General features: G+C 32.4%; 1 protein-coding gene and 1 long non-coding RNA gene across 2 annotated transcripts; both read right to left on the bottom strand.

Annotated features, from left to right (window-relative positions):
* Window positions 1-7,296: 7,296 nt before the first annotated feature.
* Window positions 7,297-8,326, bottom strand: LOC112421876 (uncharacterized). The gene is made up of 2 exons (XR_003012234.2): window positions 8,180-8,326; window positions 7,297-8,070 (listed from the first exon to the last, which is right to left on the bottom strand). It is a non-coding gene; the product is annotated as an uncharacterized lncRNA (long non-coding RNA).
* Window positions 8,327-17,049: 8,723 nt separating this feature from the next.
* Window positions 17,050-18,513, bottom strand: LOC11433251 (RING-H2 finger protein ATL54). Its single transcript, XM_003615140.3, has one exon. The coding sequence runs from the start codon at window positions 18,331-18,333 to the stop codon at window positions 17,275-17,277; it is 1,059 nt and encodes a 352-aa protein (XP_003615188.1). The 5' UTR covers window positions 18,334-18,513; the 3' UTR covers window positions 17,050-17,274.
* Between the last annotated feature and the right edge of the window lie 4,702 nt (window positions 18,514-23,215).

Below are 23,215 nucleotides of genomic sequence, written 5' to 3'. Positions count from 1 at the left end.
CCGGTTTTGATCCCGTAAAACGGTACGTAGGCAATGAGTCAAAACTCATCCAAGCCGAAATAAAATCAAATTCTACTTCTTCTCCCCCCCATTCTTCACTAATCATACCTTCCTTTTTACAAAAATAAGCAATAAAACTAAAGCGTAGAAATAAACTTAGGAGAGCGGTTCTTATGGAATACCATAATCGCTCCGGGTGCCTAACACCTTCCCGTAGCGAAAACGACCCCCGAACTTAGAATCTAAGGGTTTTTTCTCAATTTTGCCCTTCCCAAGAAAAAATAGAGAATATCAACGGTCAAAAGGTTCAAGTCCAATTAATGGCTTGGCACCCAAAAACCATGATAACATTAGGCATTATTTTTCTTTTAATTTCTATGTTAAAATGTCATGTAATATTTTAGGTAGTTTAAATTTCCTTTTATTTTCTTGCAAGACCATAGAATGTAAACTAGGGCCAATGTAACGGACAATGGACTCTCTAATGATGTACACCGACACAAGCACCGACACGCACACACGTTGTATGCCTACCGCTTTAGATGTATGCTTAGGAAACGCGACACTTAGAAAAATATCAATTTTCCATAAAAACAAGCAAATTCCATCACTTGAAAATTATTCCAAATAAACCATGGAGTCAAAACTCCATTGAATTTTTCTCTTTATTTTCTCAATCAAAACCTCAATGAACTTTAACTTCTACTTAGACATTTTCTTTTAAAAATCGAACCAACTCTTCACTACTTTTTTTCTCATGCCTTTACGGCTTCTTTCTCTTCTTCAAAACCATTTTCCAACAAAAATAAAAATCAATCAAACACACAAAAACATTTTTTGAAAGAGAACTACATGGAGTTTGATCCCTTAAAAGGGTATGTAGGCATGAGGTCAAAACCTCTCCAAGTCCAATAAAACAAAACTTCAAACCTCTTCCTCCCTCCATTCTTAACCTAAATAAACAACTTCTCTTTTTTAATAAATAGCATTCAAAATAAAGCGTAGACATAAAACTAAGAAGACGGCTCCTATAGAGTACTATAGTCATTGCGGGTGCCTAACACCTTCCCGTAGTGAAAACGACCCCCGAACTTAGAATTTCTAAGGGTTTTCTCAATTTTGCCCTTCCCAAGAAAAAATAGAGAATATCAAAGATTGAAAGGTTCAATCCTAATTAATGACTTGATACCCCAAAATCGTGATAACACCACGGACAGATCAGCTCACATTGTACATGTCGTGATTGTAATCGGAGACGCGTCGAAACACACTCTATCAATCCTCCATGCTAAATTACGCGCTTTATGAGGGGCATTCACCTTCCAGATTTTATACCACTCTCCTTCAATATGGAATCGATCAGTATGTAGCAACTCCATCTTAGCCAGTTTATAACCAGTCTTAAGAGTATACCTCCTGTTATCATGGTTTTTGGGTGCCAAGCCATTAATCGGACTTGAACCTTTTGACCGTTGATATCTCTCTTTTTTCTTGGGAAGGGTAAAAGGAGAAAAACCCTTAAAAAGTTCTAGGTTCGGGGGTCGTTTTCGCTAAGGGAAGGTGTTAGGCACCCGGAGCGATTATGGTACTCCATAAGAACCGTTCTCCTAAGCTTATTTCTACGCTTTACTTTTAGAGACTATTTGTAAAAAAAGAAGGTGTGATTAGTGAAGAATGGGGGTGAGAAGAGGTAGAATTTTGATTTTATTTCGGCTTGGAGGGGTTAAAGTCCCTTGCCTACGTACCGTTTTACGGGATCAAAACCGGCGTAGTTCTTGCTAAAAAGACTTGTTGTTTTTTGTTTTTAATTGTTTGATTTTAAATTTTGAAAATGATTTTGAAGAAGGGGATTGAGAGGCTTCATGAGCATTAGAGTATGAAAGAGTGAGGGTTTGTTTAGTGATTTTGCAAAAAGTCTAAATGATTAGGTTTATTTGAGAATTTGATTAAGAAAATAAAAGGTAAAAAATATTGGAGTTTTGACTCCATTTTTTATGACAAATATTTGAAGCGAGTTTGTTTGCATATTTTTGGAAAAAGTTGGATTTTCTCTAAGTGTTTAAACCTAAGCATTCATCTAACCATGCAATCCTAGCCATACATCTACACATGCAATCCTAGGCATACATCTAGGGTGAGTGTGTGCGTGCCGATGCGTCATAGTGTCCATAGTCCATATTACAAAAATTGCCTAAATACATTCTATGGCCCCTTTGCCAAGCTACAAACCAATGATAACAAATTACATCACCGAATGAATTAAAATTTGCAAAAAAATAAATGCTAAGCTAAAGGAAGTGGAGGAGATAGTGGTGAAATGGAGAAATACTCATGAAATGAATGGAACAAAAGAAATGAGATGATTAGTAAAATAAAGCATAGAATAAAAGAAATGCACAAAAAATATTAAGAGGAAAGACATAAAAGAAACTAATAAAGTGACAAAATGTGCATGAAAATGGTCCTAAGGCTCTAGCATATGTATGACCCATAATCCCTTCATTATGGCATTTTTAGAGGTCTTGCTTTGTGCCATAATGTAAAAAAAAATGGGACATATTTGATGCTAAAGTTTATGGCACACTTTCAAACTATTTTGGCACTTTATTTACTAGTAAAAATGCATACTAATTGCAAGCCAAGAAGGGAGATGAAATTGAGATACACAAGCAGCAAATTAAACATGTAATCAGTAACAAACTTATCACAAAATTGCATTCCAAAAATTCATATCACATGTCAACATTTCATGAGGAGTACACTACTAAAAAATGCACAAATTTATGTCTAAATACACTAATTACCCAAGAAATATCATATGTTTTTTTTTTTATCATTTTAAAACCATTGAAAAATATAAAAAAAAGTATGAAAATACATCAAGAAACATGTGATAATTTTTGGAGATTTTTAGAGAAAATTTAAGCATGCAGAAGTTCAAACAGCAAAGAAATATGGTGCAGATAGTAGGAAAATAAACAAAAACGTACAGAAAAAAGCCCAGCCCAAAACCAAAGGATCCGGATCTCACAGGGACGCTCAGGGATCGTTGGATTGATCCAAGATCCCAAACCCTAGATCTAAGGGCTCACAACGCAGGGGGTTGGACCGGTCTTGAACCGGTCCGGTCTAGCGCCCTATATAAAAGCCTAATGCGCCGGTTTTTTCATTTGCAACACACCTTTCTCTCTCTAAACTCCTCTTCTCTCGCCTCTCTCTCGCCTTTCTCTAAACTCACCGCCGGTGAGGATGAAGCTACGGCGGAGACCTTGAAGGTCCGCCGGAAACTTCATCTTCTCCGGCGAGCCTATGAACTCTCCGGTGACCTAATTTTCCAGAACTTAAAAATTTCCACATCAAACGATTCGTCCTTTAACCCTAAACACGAATCCAGCAAAGATTTTCTCAAACACAGCTTGAAACGACGTAGATCTGAAAATTTTCGTACGGTTTTGAAACTAATTTTTTTGATCTTTTTTAAAAGAAAACGTTTAGATCTTTAAGGATCTACATCGTTTCGTCGTTTATCACTTCTCTGGTGCTTGTTCTTGCTTTCAAAACTTGGATCCTTATGGATCTAGGTTTTGGTGTTTACGGTTATGATTTTATCTTTGTGATTCTGGAAATTTTTTTTAGATCTGTTTGTTCACGTGATTTTACAGGTTAAACTATGATATCACTTTTGAAAAGAAATTTTGTTCTGAGTTTTACCTGAAGTTTTTGATTGGAGGTTTTATGAGATTCTTCGGAAAACTTGATTCTGTTCTTGATGATTTTTGATTCTTCTGCTTGTTCTTTGGACCGAAAATAAATCGGTGATTCACCGGTTCTGTTTCTTCATCTTCTTCGCCGGTTTCAACCTTGCTTCTTTTCCTCTTCTAATCTTCTCTGTGATCAACGCTTGAGTTTGCTTCTTGCTTCTTAGATCTGCTTGAGAGGATCCCTGTGATCAGTGCTTGAGCTTGCTTCAATGTGAGCTCGCACTTAGAATTGCAGGAGAATCTTCAATCCAGTGATGAAGATTCACACGAATCTCTGAGGATTGATGTGAAATTCGTTGATTCTGATGAATTTTGAAATTTCTGGAAACGGTTAGGGTTTTGTGTTCTTGGTGTTCTTGAGAAATTCTGAGAAATTTTCTGTTTTGATTCAATTGCTGAGAGAGAGAAAATTGGATTTGTGTTTATGAGTTGGCGTGTGATTAATGGATCTGATCCTGACTTGTACAGTAAATGCGCCTTTTATAGGCTGCCATGTGTGCTTCTGAACCAATGAGAAAGTGACACCTGTCTTGGACTTAAGGACCTTGCTGCCAAAAGGAAAAATAAAAGGACTAAACTGCAATAATAATAAAAAGGACTGAAATGGAATTTTCAAATATTTTGGACTAAAATGCAATTTAAAAAAAAAGAGTTCTAGACTGAAAAGCAATTTTGGACCTCTTTGAGGACCAAAATGCAAAAATAAAAATAAAATTGAAATAAAATTGGTAACCTGACAAAACGTAAAGTGAAACCTAAAATAAAATCAACAAAAGGACTAAAACGAACCAAAAACTGACATGAGGTATTTCAAAATACCTCCCTGTCAAAATTTTGACAGGAAAAGACCAAAATGCCCCTAGGGACTAAACTGACTCAGATGCAATTTTTTGAAATGATTTTTTTAAACAAAGACTCAATAATGATTTGTACAGACAAATTGAAAAGACTCAGAGGCAAACACAGGGACTAAAATGGGTTCCACTGCAGGAAATGACCAAAATACCCTTTTTGCATGGTTTTTAAAATAAAATGCAAGAAAAGTAATGCGACGTTTCAGAAAGTTCTTAAATGACTTGTAATGCAAGAAAAGACAGACAGAGGCAGTAAAATACGTTTAAAAGAGAGTTAAAGATTCAGAGTAAAATAATAGAGAATTGACAAATATCAGTGTTAGAAAAGAAATTTGGACGAGTATTTTTAGGTCCAAAATCAGGGTATAACACCTCCCATTGTGTTACATCATCCACGCTATTTTATATCTTTGTAAACTAAGCTTGAACTATCCATAAGCTATAATTGTGATGATGTGGCACTCTAAAAAGCTCCACGCATTATTTATGTGTTTATGAATCATAAACTCCAATGCATTTTTTTTCTTTTCACATTAACCTTTGAACTACTAATTTTTTTGTTATACTATAACCCATATTTCTTAAATATAATTATTCACTCACTTATTATATATACAACCACTAATATGTACTCAATATTTTTTTTTCTAATAATAAGATTATTTGTCCTACATGGAAAAATATTGTGCGTATAAATATGTGATTTTGTGTACTGAGTTTTGTCCATCACCACTTTCAAGCAATAATTGGATAGTTCATCTTCAATTTTATATTGATGTTTTTCCAGTCACTTTTTCTCTTCATCTCTTGATTATTAAATGATTTTTATGCCATGGTAGGGAGTCAAGTTACTTTTAGATCGGTAAAACATTTAAGTTCTACTTTTTTTAATGGGTGAAATATGTTTTTTATCTGTATAAATATGTTAACTTTTTATTTTAGTCCCTCTAAAAATGTTGTTCAACTTTTAGTCCTCCAAAAGTTTTCTATCATCACTTTTGATCTCTCCTTTAAAGTAAACTCATATGTAGGGACCAAAAACATATTTAACCTTTTTTTAATGGATTAAATATTATATTGATCCCTATAAAATTGGAAACTTCTAAGTTTAGTCCTTATTTAATTTTAATAGCATTTTTAGTCCCTACAAAAAATATTGACATGTAATTTTAGTACCTGCTAAAACAAATTTTGTTTAATTATCCTTAAACTCTTAAATTTTTAAATTTTTTTTAGACAAGTTTAGAACATTATTAAAGGTTCATTTACTAAAATTCGGAATTTTTTGACATGAAATGAATTAAATATATATTTTTTTTTTTAAAACAAAAAATTTCAAGTTAAAAGTAACAGAAATTTGGATGTAGAAATCAAATTTAGAAGTGTTCTTAACACATATAAAAGATTGTTCAAAAACTTAATAGTTTAAGCATAATTAATCAAATTTAAATTTAGTAGGGATTAAAACTGATTGCAAATTTTTTTTTATAGGGACTAAAAAACCTATTAAAATTAAGGGAGGACTAAACTTTAAATATCTTAATTTTATAGAGACCAAAAAAATATTTAACCCTTTTTTAATTGATATGATGTTTGTTAGTATATTTTTCGACTTTCTTTCATATTTTTTTGGGTTAATTAAGTTTTTAGTCCCTATAAATATTCACAGTTTTGTTTTTAGTCCTTACAAAATAAAATCCCACTTTTTAGTCCTTGTGACATTTTTCTTAAGTATTTTAGGGACCAAAACTGTTGATGGAAATTTTTGACAGTGACTAAAAATGCTTATGAAAATTTTTATAGAAACTAAAAAATGTGATTTTATTTTGTAGGGAGTAAAAACAAAACTGTGAATATTTATAGGGACTAAAAACTTAATTAACCCTATTTTCTTTTATTCCTTAATGTGTATTAAAAAAAAATTATACGAACCAGAACGAGATGGGTACAAGTAGAAATTATAATGTTTTCATTTTCTAAATTTTTTTAAAGATACCAAATTTTTTTCTTTTGCAGTTTCTGGCTCTTGTGTTTTTTTTTTTGTAGACCCATATATTTGTATGGTTTATCTACATTATTTTTTTTTCATTTTGATTAACAATTTCGACTAGTAACCCGCCATAAATTCTTAAAATGTTGCTAATTCAAAAATAACAATCCAAAATTTAGTTTCAAATCATATCAAGTTATTAAAAATATTCTATCTAACTCCAAGATAAATTATATACACGACGTTAAGGTTCAAAACTTATGACTGACTTATCACTCAATAAGAACAAAAGAAATTATTGCATGGAGGTTCAAAGATGTTTAACAAAGGATAATAATAATAAAGCTGATTTGAAAAGGATCAAGGTACCCATAAAAAGTGCCCCGTGTGTAATATAATACAACAGATAGTACATAAAGAACGACCGCAAAATCCGAGTAAAAATAGCATTCAACATGGAACACTCGAGTAGAAAGAATTATAGCAGAAAAGTGGAAGAGATCGTGATTTTAGTGAGTATCTTCCACATCAAGCCACAATAGGCATCATGTTCTTGAACTTTAAGGTAAGCTAGTCTTCTACTATAAATGTTGTGAAACCACTTGTTGAGACTAAAAATATTTGGAATCTTGAAATGAAAAGGTTATATATGCAAAATTTAAAATTGTTTCTAACAATAACTTACCCCATATTTAAAACTTTTATTTCATACCAAAATCAACTTCAAAGTTTCAATCTTTTTAATTAATCATCTTAGAAAAATAAATTGGAAATAAATACTAGACCTTGTGTGATTGATATTTTATGCGGTAGAACATGCGCTTGCATTATTATATGTAGGGGTCGGGGTTCGAACCTCAGACACCCCATTTATTCACTTTCTTATAAGGTGAATTCTAACCATTAAATTTATCGTCGACACAAGGGCTAACTAATCTAGGGAAAAAAATTCAATGTCCACTTGTAGAGACCTCATTAAATTCATGGTTTTTTCTAGATTACCTTTGAAGAATGGTGAGTAATTTACCCACCAACCAATGAAAATGAGCAATTTGTTGGTGGGGTCAAGATAGATAATTCATGGATACCACTTAAAAATGTGCTTACGTGGCTAATGTATATTGGTTGGGGTAAATTACCCACCATTCTTCCATAGGTACCCTAGTTGTCACATAAATTCATATTTGAGTTATCCCACATAAAATAGTACTATAGGAGGGTTTCAAACCTTTTTACAACTTTATTCCATTTTATTGTTTTATTATAGAATACAAACCATAAGTGTTTGTGAAATTAAGAAAAATAATTAAATAATATCTCTAATATCCTGTGCCAGTAGAATAACCAGATAAACTTTATGGCATTATTCTAACACATTTGCATTGGTCAACGCACCTCACAATTTCAGGATAATGGCACATGCTTCTTGGACAATCGGTATCAATAAAACAATATTTAATATTTCCTGTAATGAAGGGGAAAAAAGAAGAATACAAGAGCGTTACTAAATTTTGATAAATGATTATGTACAAGTAAAGAAAGAAATTTGAAAAGGGTAAAAAAAAATGGCTTACTGTAACCATTCGTTGATACAAGATGTAAGAAAATAAAGAGAAGTATAGAATAAATAAATTTTAGAATTGCAACCATATTTTCCCCCTATGAATGTACCAGAAAGAATATAATTTGATCTCTTTATTATATATAAAGCTCATGCTTTTCTTACATCAATTAAATAATTTTTATTACTTAATGTGTTATGAAAAAATACCTTTTAAATAAAACAAAAATATTAAATGTCTCTTAAGTACATTAATATTATATTTTTGCCCCTTCATCATACTTAACAAGGAGGTCACATTAAAAATTATGATCCATATAGTGATTCCCATTTTTTTACTAACATTTTCTTTTATTTTTTAACTTTTGATGATAGAAAGGAAACATTTACAAAAAACAAAGCACCATTAAGTGACAACATATTTACCTTAAAAGTAAACGTATTTTTGGGATGTCAAAGTTAACTGCCTTTTTTAAGCAATGTAGGGAAAGTGTCGAGTGATAGCTATGGCACTCCATAACTATCACCTATCAACTATGAATACTCTAAAATGGATAGAAGGCACACACAAGGTGTAAATCATTCTCTGCCTTATCAAAAACTTCCCAAGGAAAAATCAATGGGATAAATCCTTGGAGAAGGGAAAAAGAGTGCATAGTAATCCAACAAAGATTTAAACATCAAGCACACAAAATCTAAACACATGTAAACCTTACATCCTTAATAGCATTTGGAGTACTATCCCGCCAAATAGCAGAAAATATAATAGCACTTTGAATAACCAATTTACATTGAGAACTTGAGAAGACCAAGTTTTATCACAAGTAACAAGAATGTTTGTAAAAAAAATAGTATCTAAGTGCACACCAATATTTCCTTCCAACCATCCCCAAATGTTAGAGGTGTAATGCTGAAAAGTGATGTTTCATTATTTTTAGTATGTTTCTCAATCATTTTGATAGCAAATTGAGTCAATAAAGAGGAGTTTTAGAGAAGTTTCTCATGGTTTAACCAGAATTTTGTAATGTTTAAATATCGAGTCACGTAATTATAGCTCTTCATAAACCAAACAATTCATAGGTGTTTTTGAAGTATTTTATTACAAAATCATGTGTTCCGGACTGGCATAAAGGCCACTCCGGCTCTGGTTGGGTCTGACCCAAGTCTTTTAAGAGGGAGACACCATACGATCGAAATGCCCTAAAACTCACCAGATCACAGTACAGGCCGATGGTGGCTCACAGGGTTCGGGAGTTACGCAGGTCGAGAGTATCTCACCCTAGGTCGATAATTGCACACGTTCGTACCTAAAGGTACGATTGAGGATAAGTTTTGCAAGTCAAGCCCGACCTAACAACTATTTATACCCAGACATTAGTCTTGGCTCTGATATGACATTTTTTACCCAAAATTGTGATTGTACCTTAAAGGTGAGAAAAACACAAGAAGGGGGGTTGAATTGTGTTAGATTTTTCTTCTTTTTAAACAAAGTTCAAAGTCCAGAGTCTAATAGAGTTCAGAGTCTGGAACAATGTTCAAAGTTTAATGCAGTGGATAAAGTAAAAATAGAGAGAGGGAAGAGAAAGACACGAAACAATTATCCTGGTTCCTTCCACAATCAAAGATACGTTGTAGAAGTACCGACACATCAAAAGACTCGTTGTAGAAGCGTGATCAATCACCAATGGTTTGTTGCTTGATTTAGTTAATGTCTTAGAAGGGTATAATTTGTAATACATTCCTTGTTTGGAGAATTAACCAGCAGAGACACAATTGTAGCTTGTACTATTCGCAGACAATGGAGGAGTAGTGGAGAAGTGGTTGTACAATTGTACTATTGTCCTTTCTCTGTGCATTCTTCAGTGGATAAGCATTCAATGCCTTCTAATTCCTCTGAAATAATTGTTGTTTCACGCTTCTATTCCTTCTGCATACATATGTCTTCAAATGACCAAATTAACTAACTTCAAGTCCATACTTTGAAGGCTTCAGACTCTGGTGGCTTTAGACTCAAACTGTCAGCTTCTGATGGTCTTCAGACTCTGACTTGCAACATAATTTTCCTTTAAAAATTATTTTGCTCCCATTTGTTCTTCTAGAACCAATACCTTGAACAAATATTAGCATATTCAATTGAACTTTTAATACCTTGGAATCATCAAAACATAAGGTGATAATGTTAAACACATTTTGTTCCATCATGCCATACAACGGTGCTTGCAACACCCACCTCTATATAAAGGGCACTCTCTAGTGTCCCCAAAGGGAGAATCTTCTTACCCTCTCAACCCCCTTTTCTGACTCAATACTAACTTAAGCGTCGGAGTTTCTGCAGGTACACCCCCTCCCCCGTCTGCAGTTAACAGTTAAGGCTTACAACCACCAAATTCAAACTACACTGGTAGTCACATTTTGATCAAGTACGATCAGTAGCAACATCTATGGGAAATACAAGCTATCATTTTTTAACCAACAAAAAACCAAAGATTTGAAACTATAAACACAATGACTACCAACGGTGCCAACTCTCATGTAAGGAGTGAAGTCCATCGTGTCTACTGCGACGGACACACCTCTACGCCTTCTCCTGTTGATGGCCTAGAGCGAAAAACTCCCAGCAGATTCCCCAACTGGTGGTGCCTATACAGGACCGACCCCTTCTTGCTCCCTTGAGGCCTAACGAAGTGGCGGGAAACACCACCCCTAATAATGCCATACTCAAATCTTCCCCGCACGATTCAACGTCAAACGTTGATTATCGAAGAGAAAAATTGTCGTCTTTCGTAGATGAGAAGGATCTCCCAAAAAACAAAATTTGTCGCCTCCAAGACGGCCTCTTTACCCACTACCTAGCAGAGGGGGAATGATCCCTCATCCATCTAGATCAAGATTGCCTAGAGACTTTGTCAGTGTGACATCTCCAAGTTGTAGGCGAAGAACGCCCTACATGCGATCTGTTGAGGCAAAATCCCTAATTAATTTTAAAGATAATAAACTTTAATGATTAAGGATTAAATGGACTTTGATTAATTCCTTGGTATTTAACTTGTGCTCTTGAGTGTTTTCACTAAGACAGGAACAAGGTTTGAATCATACCAAGATGCATAAAATCAAAGGACATTGAATCCATGAACTAATTCTGAAGTTCAGAAAGTTAGTTCAGAATGTTGATCAGGAAGTTAATCAGAACGTTCTGATGATAGTTCAGAAGGTTGTTCATAAGCAACCCAGATTCATCAAGAACGTGAAGAGCATGCAAGTACACTTGACATGAATAAAAGGTCCAGAAAAGTACATCTGCATGGATCTATCAACAAATAAAGGCATGGACAAGGAACTATGTCAAAAGGATCTTTAATGTTCATCCAAGACTATGAACATTAAAGTACTAGGAATATTCCAAAGAGAATACTATCCTAGATGATGCATTCACTGCACTTCAGTTGTATCTTACTATTAGGTTTGATTACATTAAAAGTTAAGTCTTACAAATCAACCTAAAGTAAGAACAAATGGAACATTCTGAGATCAGAATGTTCACTTCTGCACATGCTTCCAGCCATGAACAATGTAGTTGGTGGAAAGATGGAAAAGCTAGCAAAGGAGATCTTGCATCAGAGATAACGTGTACTCTGAGATGAATCAAGCAAATCTCCTTAAAGCATGGGCCTGAAGATTGCAGATCCACTATCCTCTCTCTCCTGCACCAAATCCAAGACAGATTTGAATCAACTTTATCCTACTTTTTCAAGCAACTTTTGATGCATATGGAGAAGTAACTTTTGAAGGATAAAACTTGAACAAATCCCCTGTCATGTATTGGATGGACCCAGGAACTCATCAGACATTCATCCTTGATGAACCCAGATGAAGAACATCATGAATATCAAACATTCTGATGAAGAACACAGCAACATTCTGATGTTCATCCTGGGAACTCAACAACATTCTGATGTTCAGAATGTTCACCCAGATTTTCAAGTAAAAGCTTGTGGGGCCCAGGACACGTGGCATAACACCATTGGTCACCTTACAACGGCTATATGAGCCCAAAGACTCTATAAATAGAGATCAAAGGCTCAGCATTACTTGCACCATTGCAAAGCATACAAGAAAACAACAAAGATTGTTTGAAGCTCTTGCAAAACTGAAATTGATCAATCTCTAAGGCTTTCGTTTACTTAGTGCAAATCAATACTCTTTGTTATCTGAAAGATAACTTCTTCCTTTTCTTGTGTTTGATTCACAAACATTCAACCTCCATACAAATTGTAAAAAAGTCTCATCTAGCTTTAGGGATACTAAAGTGTTAGTTTGAGCAAAGGTTGTAAAAGTCTAAGTGGTTAACTTAGCAACAAGGTGCAAGCCTGCTGAGGCTTAGAGAATACAAAATTGTAATTGTTCAGGTGAACAAAGATTGTAAGGTGCAGAATTTGAGAGGTTATCTCAAGCATCATAGTGGAAACTCTCACAAGATTATGAGGAGTGGACTAACCCACATTGGGGGAACCACTATAAATTCTTTGTGTGTTTATTCTCTCTTCCCTATACTCTTTACTTACTGTATACACAACACACACAAACACTTTTAATTTATTAAACTGTTTTTGCACTCAGACATCAGAACGTTATGAAGTCTGCTTTTAACTTAACCATTCCAAGTTTCAACTTGAGAACCAATTTTAAGTTATAGGTTTAATTTTTAAAGGGTCACAATTCAAACCCCCCCCCCCCCCCCCCCCCCCCCCCCCTTCCTTGTGGTGAAATGTTCGTGCATTCATAGTCTTGTTATCATGATGATGAGAATCGCGATGATGAGGGACTAATCTGGTAATATAACTTTGAATTATCCAAATAATCTTGATGATGAGGGATCACTTGGTAACATAACTCCGATATCCAAAACGGTACCACATGCATATAGAGTCGTATAGAGCATTGCATGCAAATGAGTCTATTGACAGGGCCGCAAGTGCACGACTATGTCGGTTTTAGTATAAAAGGTATCGTATCCACAGAGGCCAATTTAACAACTACCGAAGTTCACCGTTACTGTGTTTATCTAAGGCAAAATCAAAATATTTTGGAATTTGCACGGAAAAAAATGTTTTAATTAATTAATGGACGAGTAAAGACCAAAACGACGGTTTCCGTCAGCTTCCATCACTCACGTAAATTATTGCACTAATTAAATGGTAACGAGAGAATTAAAGCTGCTTTTAGAATTTATCAAACAAGAGACAATATTTGCTTTCGTAACACGTTGTCGAAATTTTTAGATGCGTAACAACCTACTTTCGTATCGTATAATTAAGGCCTAAAAATTCCTTTTTCTAAATTCAATAAACTCTTAATTAAAAGAAAATAAATGTTTTCGCTTTAACTTTTTCTATTAAAAACTTGATATTTTTCTTAGTCGGATATCGTTTTCGCTCTTTTGATGCGTAAACGATATCTCGGTATCTTTACTTTCGTAGTAGATTTTTAACAATTACAAAACAGAATTTTTTCAAAACAATTGTTTAAATTCTCGTTACACTAAAAGACGCGCGTAATTTACATGAGTTCCCTTGGTAGTACGGAACCTCGTTTTGGGCTCAATTTAGACTACTCAGACATAATTAAATTATACACTAAAATTATTTTGCATGATTCATATTTAAAAAAGAAAAAAAAAAACAAATAAAAGTAACCGAACCTGGAATAAGTTGGAAACTTTATTAAAGAGAAGAGCCACGCAGCAACAATTGTGTTATATATATGGAATGGAATACGGCACACAACAAACTAGCTGAATCGGAAATCAATAGTAGTTAGTAATAAGAGCAGCAGCAAATATGAAGTTATGGAAAAGGGCAACAAGTAGCCAATTGATAATATTACTATGGTAGAATTTGTGCATAACCGATTCATGAATATGTAAAGGCACATCAGCAATGGAATTAGTGTGATTCAATAGAATAAAAACAGTGGCAATGAAAGGAGTAGCGGAATCAGAAAATTCAAATAGTGGAGGTATCGTATATAATTTGTAGCATTAAATATATATTATATTATATTTTTTAAATCAAAAATATACATCACAATTGTTCTTTACGATTTATCATTTTTTAAAAATATTGAATAATTTTATCATTTTCAATCTCAATCAAAACACATCTTTTTTTTTTTTTTTTAAGAAAATCTATCTCTTTATACAAAAAAAATCCCGCGTAATTAGGTTTAATTACACTTTTTTTTAACACAAATTTGTTAATTATCTGATTTTGTCATCCCAAATTTTTTATAGCAATCTTGGCCCCTAAATTTATCATCTTTATATTTTGGTAGTCCCCTTTTCAATTTTATCGTTGAGTTGGCAATTTGTATGATGTAGCTGTCTATCACCTTGCTAATATTGATAGTATTAATTAAAAGAAAATATAAGAACAAAAAACAGAAAATAAAGGAAGTGACATTAACTTCCTTAAGCTCTTCATATATAGGAGATTAAATCGTTTTATATACATAGAAATAATACTCATTTATGTCAATGATAAGCCATCATTAGCATCTATCATCATTTTTTATTAGATTAAATCTATTAGCACCTATCATCATTTATTATTAGATTAAAACTATCAATAGTATTAATTCTTTTTTTTTGTAAATTTAGTGCAGGCAGAGCCCACACAACCTTGTGTGTGGCTCTGCCCCTGAATGAAACTAACAAGGATTGGAATTAAATAATTGTAAAACAAAAATTCTCAAGGTCCTAAATGATGCAATAGCTAGCGTGAATGAAATGGAAAAATTAATTGAAATTAGCAACGTGAATGAGCAACAATGCAACATCATTGGCAACGTGAATGCAAAGAATAAAGGGACAATTGAAACTTTGAATTAAATTGAATGTGAAATATAGTGCAGAACTGTATTGTGTGAATAGGGTTTTAGTAAAATAAAACTGAAATTGAAAAGAGAAATGATATTTGTAAAACCAATTTATGACAATTTTTGTACAATTTTCTCTCTCGTACTCACGTGATAGTTTTATCCTCTTTCTTCCTTTTTCTCTATCTATTGTTTTCAGAATTCTTAAAACTTAGAGCTAAAATGCGTAACACTTTTCTAATCAGCTGCACTCCTTTTATAGCTCTCGAATTGCAAATAAAACACACTTTGCCTAAAGTTGGGGAAAGAAGATTTGGATTGAATTGAGATTTTCTGCAGAGAAAAACGGAAGCCTGGAGCGTGACTCTTTCTTGGCTGATCTCACTTGAGCGTGACATCAGCATGATGTCATTAATGGTAATGGGCTGACCATCATTGGCTGGTTCAAGTTGCTCTTTTCACCTCCTTCTTGGTTCTTTTATCTTTGACACCCTTGTTACCTGAAACACAACGAAATACTAGCCATAAAACATGCAAAACACAATAAACAACCCTAAAATAAATAAAAATAAATTTATTTAGACAATGTATTTTGCGTGTTATCAAACTCCCCCACACTTGAATCATTGCTTGTCCTCAAGCAAAAACCAAGGGACGACAACAACATAATTCAGAAAAACAGAATGAACTAAAAACCAATTGCATTTTTATTTTTCAAGGCTTTGTTCTCAGGATGCACTTATCACAACCTAAACACTTTTCACACATCAACCCTACAACAGTTTCAAGTGAGTGTGTGGAGTCCAGCTTTTTATTGCGCCTGTGTAAGAGATATTATGAGGAAAACAGGTTCTAACTTCAACAGTAAATGAACCGAGAAATGTTCTTTCTTCATTTCATGGATCACATCAACCCTACAACAGTTTCAAGTGAGTGTGTGTGTGGAGTCCAGCTTTTTATTGCACCTGTGTAAGAGATATTATGAGGAAAACAGGTTCTAACTTCAACAGTAAATCAACCGAGAAAAGTTCTTTCTTCATTTCATGGATCACATCAACCCTACAACAGTTTCAAGTGAGTGTGTGTGTGGAGTCCAGCTTTTTATTGCACCTGTGTAAGAGATATTATGAGGAAAACAGGTTCTAACTTCAACAGTAAATCAACCGAGAAAAGTTCTTTCTTCATTTCATATAAGAGAAATGAGAATCATTTTGATCATTTGACATTTATACACTTTGGGGAACTGCAGAATTTTTATTGATGTTCAGAGACACCATCTTCACATGGGAAGCAAGTGAGGCCTACTCCCGACCCCCCAGAGTCAATGATGCCCCCTATATATATATTCGACTTGACTATAAAGTGATGATGTGAATACTTGTCATATCCATGTGATTATGATTTGAGAGTTTTTGTATTTATTTAATTAATTGAATGGCATTACATGTGATTATATTATTGCTAAGAATTGGATATGTGTATTTATATGATATGCGATCCTAAATGCTTTGAATGAGTTCGTATCTTTTTTATGTTGAACGTACATCTTAGTGGATTTTCGACTGCCTACATCCTCGTGGTGTAGACGTGCATATGAGGACTCTTAGTCGACGTGAGTATCCGAGGACGGCTGCCATCCACTCGTCTTTATATGCTTTTATTTTGGAGTCTTAGCTAGCGGTGCTTTGATTAGGCGTCAGGGATTTATTTTATCTTTCGAATTATGTTTGAGGAACCATTGAGTTCACTACATTGATGTATCTGAGATTTTTGAGATTATGTTTTTATGAGATTTTGAGATGTTATTTCCTTTTCGACTGTTTATGTATATGATAATATGTGCTTGTTTTGGATTAATGATGAAGTAGCACCTTCAAGATTATATCATTAATGTCGTATTTATAATTAAATATTGTAAATGGAGGGTGTCTAAAAAACAGAAGGTCAAATTCATGGATTTAAAAATTGAGAAACCAAAATTTTAAATGGGATAAAATAAACAGTCTAAAATTGCATTTAAACATATTTTTATTATTGATATATCTCACACTGCACAATATTTTCACCTCTAATAGATTCACAATTCTAATATACAAGAGTTGAGTTTAGATTAGTGGAACCTCTCATATATTTAATAATAATCCAAGTTTTGAACCACTATTCTTGAAGTTGCAGAGAATTCACAATTCTTGGAATTGCTATAGTGTTTCATCTATAAAGACATGAAAAAAAAAACTATGACGTTGTGCTCCAAACTGCAGTCACGTATCTTTTTTTAAAACCCTTTCTTTGGTGTAAAGGGAAAAACTTTTTCATAGCTATTGGCTTTACGTGTAAACGCTCTTCAATTGGAGAACGACGTGTTGATTTGCTATTTTTTTCAGTAATAAGCTTCCAAGGACTAATTTGATGATAGCTTCCAGGTTCAGTTGAAACCAAACCCATCTCAATTTGTATCTCATCATTCGTAACCGTTGGATCATCGATTATTTGCTCCTTGTAATTCGATTCATCGCTTGATTCCCCGGTTGTTTCAACCCTAGTTTCAAATGTCACATTGATAACAATATTGTTGCTTAAGACATCTTCTTGATCATTCCTAGGATTCTCCAAATGAGTCTCTTGATTTCTTCCCAAAATGTTATTTTCTTGTTCCGAATTCGGTATTGTTACTTCAGGAGTAACATTGTTGGAGACAATACCAGCTCGACATAGAGGGCAATTAGTATGAGATCTCAACCAAGTATCAATACAAGAAATGTGAAAAGCATGGCTACACTTTGGCAATAGTCTTAATGTTTCATCTTCATGAAACTCATTCAAACAAACCGAACATTCCGTTCCTTCAATTAACCCTTCATTTTTCCTATACTTGCAAACCGTAATAGAGTTTATAATCGATTGTTGCAAACCAACCGTTGCAATAAGCCAGACTGGGTGATCGCGATTATGATCGCGATCAACCTGGTTTTCATTGAGAAACTCTTCAGAATTCTCGGTTTGAGAGCGAACCGAGTTATTAATTCTCCAACCACACATCTCATTATAACATTTTACTTTGATCACGTAGAAACCAATTATGATAAAAATCAATGAGAATAGTGAAATGAGGATTATGAAGTAAGAGGAAACGTGGTTAACTTGTGTTGTGTGTTCTAGTGGTGGGGGTGAGAAATAGTAATTTGTATTAGTGTAGCAATTTGAAGGACATGAAGGGTCACAAAAGCCGTAACAATCTAAGGTTTGGTTTGTGGTAGGTTCTGTTGGGAAGAGCTTTCTTTGGATCCTAGCCATTGAAGTGTTATTTTAAGAGAAACTCAATTGAAGAGAAAGGAAATGAAGAAATTGGATTGTTTCTTAGAAGAGTGTAAGTTGATTTTGTTTGAATTAGAAGAGAATGAATAGTTTTTTTATTAGTTTCGATGTCTTTTTCTAAGATTTAGTGGAAAATTATGTGTTTGTTGTGTTTGGTAATTGACAATGAGGTTGAAAGTACCCTCATAACTCCTTTGGTTTATGGTTGGTTTGTTTATTAAACAAGCAACAAATTATTGTAGTTCAGGTTTCTTCTAGAAGAACATTTTAATTAGGTCAGGTGATTTGTCCTATTCGTCTTTTTCAAATCAAGGAATATAGTATTAACCTAACATGCATTGTAGTCACAGTAGTGGACTCAACCAATCATAAATTGAAACAAAGAAAAATAAAAATTAAAAAGATGGTGTGAATATTTCAATAAAATAAAAAAAAAAAAACTTTAAAATGTAGTGTCCTCCATCCGTCACAAATTATAAGTAATTTTGACAAAAAAAAAAAAAAAAGGTCTCATTAAAGTCTTTTTACAATACTAATGAAAGATTCATGTAATTGTTTTTATTACTCTCTATTATTTCAATTTTTCAATTTGTCTTTCTCATATTATTAATAAAGGATAATTTTGAAAAATCACTTGTAATTTCTTTCTCGTACAAAATTATTTACATTTCTTAATTTATGTGAAATGACAAAAACAACTTATAATTTATGACAGATAAGTATCTTATTGTATATATTTTTAGGCTGACTATTCTATTATCTCTCTTTCCAACAAGTCGGCCCTAGTTTTCTCTCTCTAGGTTTTCTCTTCCCGTTTCTTCACCGAAGGGTGGTTTTGGGTCAATTCTTGACCTGAAATCACCCCTCTTCATATTTTTCTCTCTATTTCAATCTAAATAAGTGATTTTCACATAGATCTAGGTTTTTTTTCTTTGTGATTTCATCATCTAAGTGTGGTGGTTTGTTGTTCGTCGTCTTGTGCGGCACTGTTTGATTTCCCGTCTTCGTGCGGTGTTCATTTGATTCATATTGAAAGATCGATTATTCAATCAAAGATTTGACCGTCAACGTTGCAGATCCGGAGGTCATGGATATTCCGGTCACTTTAATTTTATCATATATTTTTGTAGGCATTATGTTGTTATATGCTATTAACTTGGATGCTGTGAGTTTGTTCGCAGATTCATCATTTACGTTTTTAGCGGTGTTGAATGATGTAATCTCTCGATTTGAATGAACGAATACCATTTTGTTTTTGTCAAAAAAAAAATTTTTTTAGGCTGACTCAACTTAAACTACCTCTTTGACTTTTAGTAGGACTCATCACTCTAACTCTCCTTAATTATAAGTATGAATAGTGTTATAAACACTCTTTTTTAACACTTGCTATTTTATTAGGTAAAACTCGTATTAGTCTCATACTTTAGAAATAGTTCCACATAAAATGGTGAGGCTCATATGAATTTCATCTAATAAGAATGTAAATATTAAAGAGAAGGTTAGAAAAAAATGTGTTCCTACCATTTCTCTTATAAACAAACAAATTCCAATTGCATTTTTTGCATGAAGAAAAAAAAATGCATTGATTAACTTATCCCTAATTAAATTGTCATCTCCTTACACTATTAAGGAATTAAATAATGAAAGATTTTTCTTTTTTAACGATGATATTAAATGTGGAAAACTTAGTTGACATTGGATATAAACCCAGCAAATGAATATATATTTTTTGCGGTTATATTTCTCACCCTTCTCTCTTTTCACGCGCCCTTCAATTTTCCGAAAATATTCATTTTTAAAAGTTTGCTGATTATATATATAATCTGAAACTGCCAAGAGTTCAGCAAACTACATAAAATGCTTTTGTGCCTTTGAAGATTTAACAACATTTTATTGTATATAATTATATCAAAGACTAGGAGGTTATACTAACAGAAACATATATAGTTTATCCAAAAAAAAAAAGCATTATATATAATATGTGTTTAATTCTTTAATGATTGACATTTCAACTAATCATCCCAATGGTCCATGCTACAATCATCAAGTCCAAGGCTATCAACTTCAATCTTAACTCCATCTTCAACCTTCTTATCATCACTAACATAGTCTTGAGAATCAAAGGTTTCCACAATGACCACGTCATCATCTCCTATTATTTCATGGCGAGGCCTAGGTTGCCTTTGAAAACTCATGGACAATTTACTCAAACCAATCAAAAGTTTCCATGTGTACTCCATTAGAATAATAACATTTATTATTTTATTTTGCAAAAATTTAGCAAGTATTTTATTATTTGCATATTCACCCATCTTAAATTAATGATTTTTTACAATTTAAACCATCACAATAATTATTATTTTTTTTTTTTATCAAATTTGGGTTCATCTTTATGAAACTGCAATCCAGAGAATTTAATGCCAAAGATCATGCATTCGTTCCAATTTAGTTGAACAGCTTGGCAAAAATCATTAAAAATTAAAATAATCACCCCTGGGAATTGAACCTGGGTGCTCCCACCTATTTAAAATGTACTCTGAAACCACTTGATCAATACATTTTTTATGAAATAATTTGGAATTCAAAATTATGTTATTAGTGAGCAAATTATTTTATTTTTATTTGCATTGCCGTTATAACCTAGCTTTAGTAAAAAAAAAATCATTTTATATGTGTATAATTATGAAGTAGTAAATTTTTCTTAAGAAAAATGAATTCATTCAATTGATTTTTTATATTTTAAATATCATTCTTTTTTATAAATTCATACTTTTATATAGATTCGATGACCTACAACAATGTTTCATTTGTGATCCACCGAATTATGATTTATTTTAGGTATTATCTTTCATTTGGATTAGATAAATTGTTTAAAGGTAATAAATTTTTTTTTGCAAGGTCTTATAAGTTATAACCTAGCTTTAGTAAAAAAAATCATTTTATATGTGTATATTTATGAAATAGTAAATCTTTCTTAAAAAAAATGAATTCATTCAATTGATTTTTTATATTTTAAATATCATTCTTTTATATAAATTTATACTTTTATATAGATTCGATGAACTACAACATTGTTTCATTTGTGATCAAACGAATTATGATTTATTTTAGGTACTATCTTTCATTTTGATCAGATAAATTGTTCAAAGGTATTAATTTTATTTTATTTTGCAGTGTCTTATAAGTTATAACCTAGCTTTAGTAAAAAAAAAAAATCATTTTATATGTGTATATTTATGAAATAGTAAATATTTCTTAAAAAAAAAAAAATTCATTCAATTGATTTTTTATATTTTAAATATCATTCTTTTATATAAATTCATACTTTTATATAGATTCGATGACTGGTGGGATAAAACCGCAAGTGCACGGTTCTACCTGAATTCAGGGCATTACAAAGGCAACATGTGGCATAAAAACATTACTTTATATGTATACACTATTGATTTTACTGTTCATTTAAAATATTTTATTGGTTTAATTGCACTTTTGGACCCCTATCTTTCCAAAAGTTGCGGTTATGGACCCCTAACTAATTTAAATACAAAACAGTCCCCTATGTTTTGATTCTTTAGCAGTTTTGGACCCCCAAGGCAAAAAAAAAAAATTTGACAAGTGGCACCTTACTTAGGGTGCCACGTCAGCGTTGACCGAGTCAACAATGGATTGGGGGTCCAAAACTGCCAAAAAATCAAAACATAGGGGGCTGTTTTGTATTTAAATTAGTTAGGGGTCCATAACCGCAACTTTTGGAAAGATAGGGGTCCAAAAGTGCAATTAAGCCTATTTTATTTACTATTTTATCCTTTAATAATATTATATTAAATTTGAATTAGAAAAATAAAATCTCATTAAAATAGGAAATATACCACCACAACAGGAACAATACTATATATACTTTTTTTTTTTTTGACAAAATACTATATATACTATATATATGAAGGGAATAGAGACTTTGGGCTGAATTTTTTATAATTTCAATTATACCCTTAAACAAATTTTCCTATATTAATGTTACATTCTTGGTGGTATTAAAAAAAGATAAGAATTTGTATTATATTTGTTAAACTACTGTGTTGTTGTGGTAAAAGATAAACATGATTTTTTTGGGTTTGTTACAATTTTAATTTCACAAATATTTGTACTTATAATTTTAATCAAAATCAAAATTTCATATAAAATACCGTTCATAATTTACACATGTCACGTGCCCGTTTTTTCGCTAGTTATATATAGTATCTATACTATATATAAAGAAAACTATCTCTTTCAGCAATTTTGGCCAGGATTTTTCTTTCCAAAAATGCCCTTAATTTTTAATACAAACAACACATGTAACAAATAAATAAGAATAAATTTAAATATTAAAACAAATGTAACAAACACGATATGTGTGTCTGGTTTTTTTCCTTTATCGTTTAAAAAGTGTAACAAACTATATGAGTATATTTAATATTTGCTTTTTTATTATCCCAATTATACCATTAAAACAAAATCCATAATCATCAATCAACAACAAGAAGATCCAATATTTTAAAAAATAAATAGATAAATTTAAAGGAATTTTTTTAAGATTCTTATGTTGTTACATAATATTTGGACAAGATTCTAATTCTCATTAATCTTTTCTCCCACGTCAAGAATATCTATTTGCTTATTCTAATTCATATTCATTCATTCCTTATTATTCCAATTTTTAACTCAATTCATCTTCCTATAGATTTGCATCGTTTTTGCTGAACCAAGAAGGACTGTAAAGCAGAAGAATTCCAGAATCATAGATGTGATCACAATAGTTCTCAACGACAATGCTTAAAAAAAATTGATTTTTTTCCCAATCTATCTCTCTCAATCCCGATCT

This window comes from Medicago truncatula, chromosome 5 (assembly GCF_003473485.1).
Source record: "Medicago truncatula cultivar Jemalong A17 chromosome 5, MtrunA17r5.0-ANR, whole genome shotgun sequence".
In the NCBI taxonomy this organism is placed as follows: domain Eukaryota; kingdom Viridiplantae; phylum Streptophyta; class Magnoliopsida; order Fabales; family Fabaceae; genus Medicago; species Medicago truncatula.
Note: the sequence above shows the minus strand (reverse complement) of the source record. Positions and strands in the feature narration are given on the sequence as shown.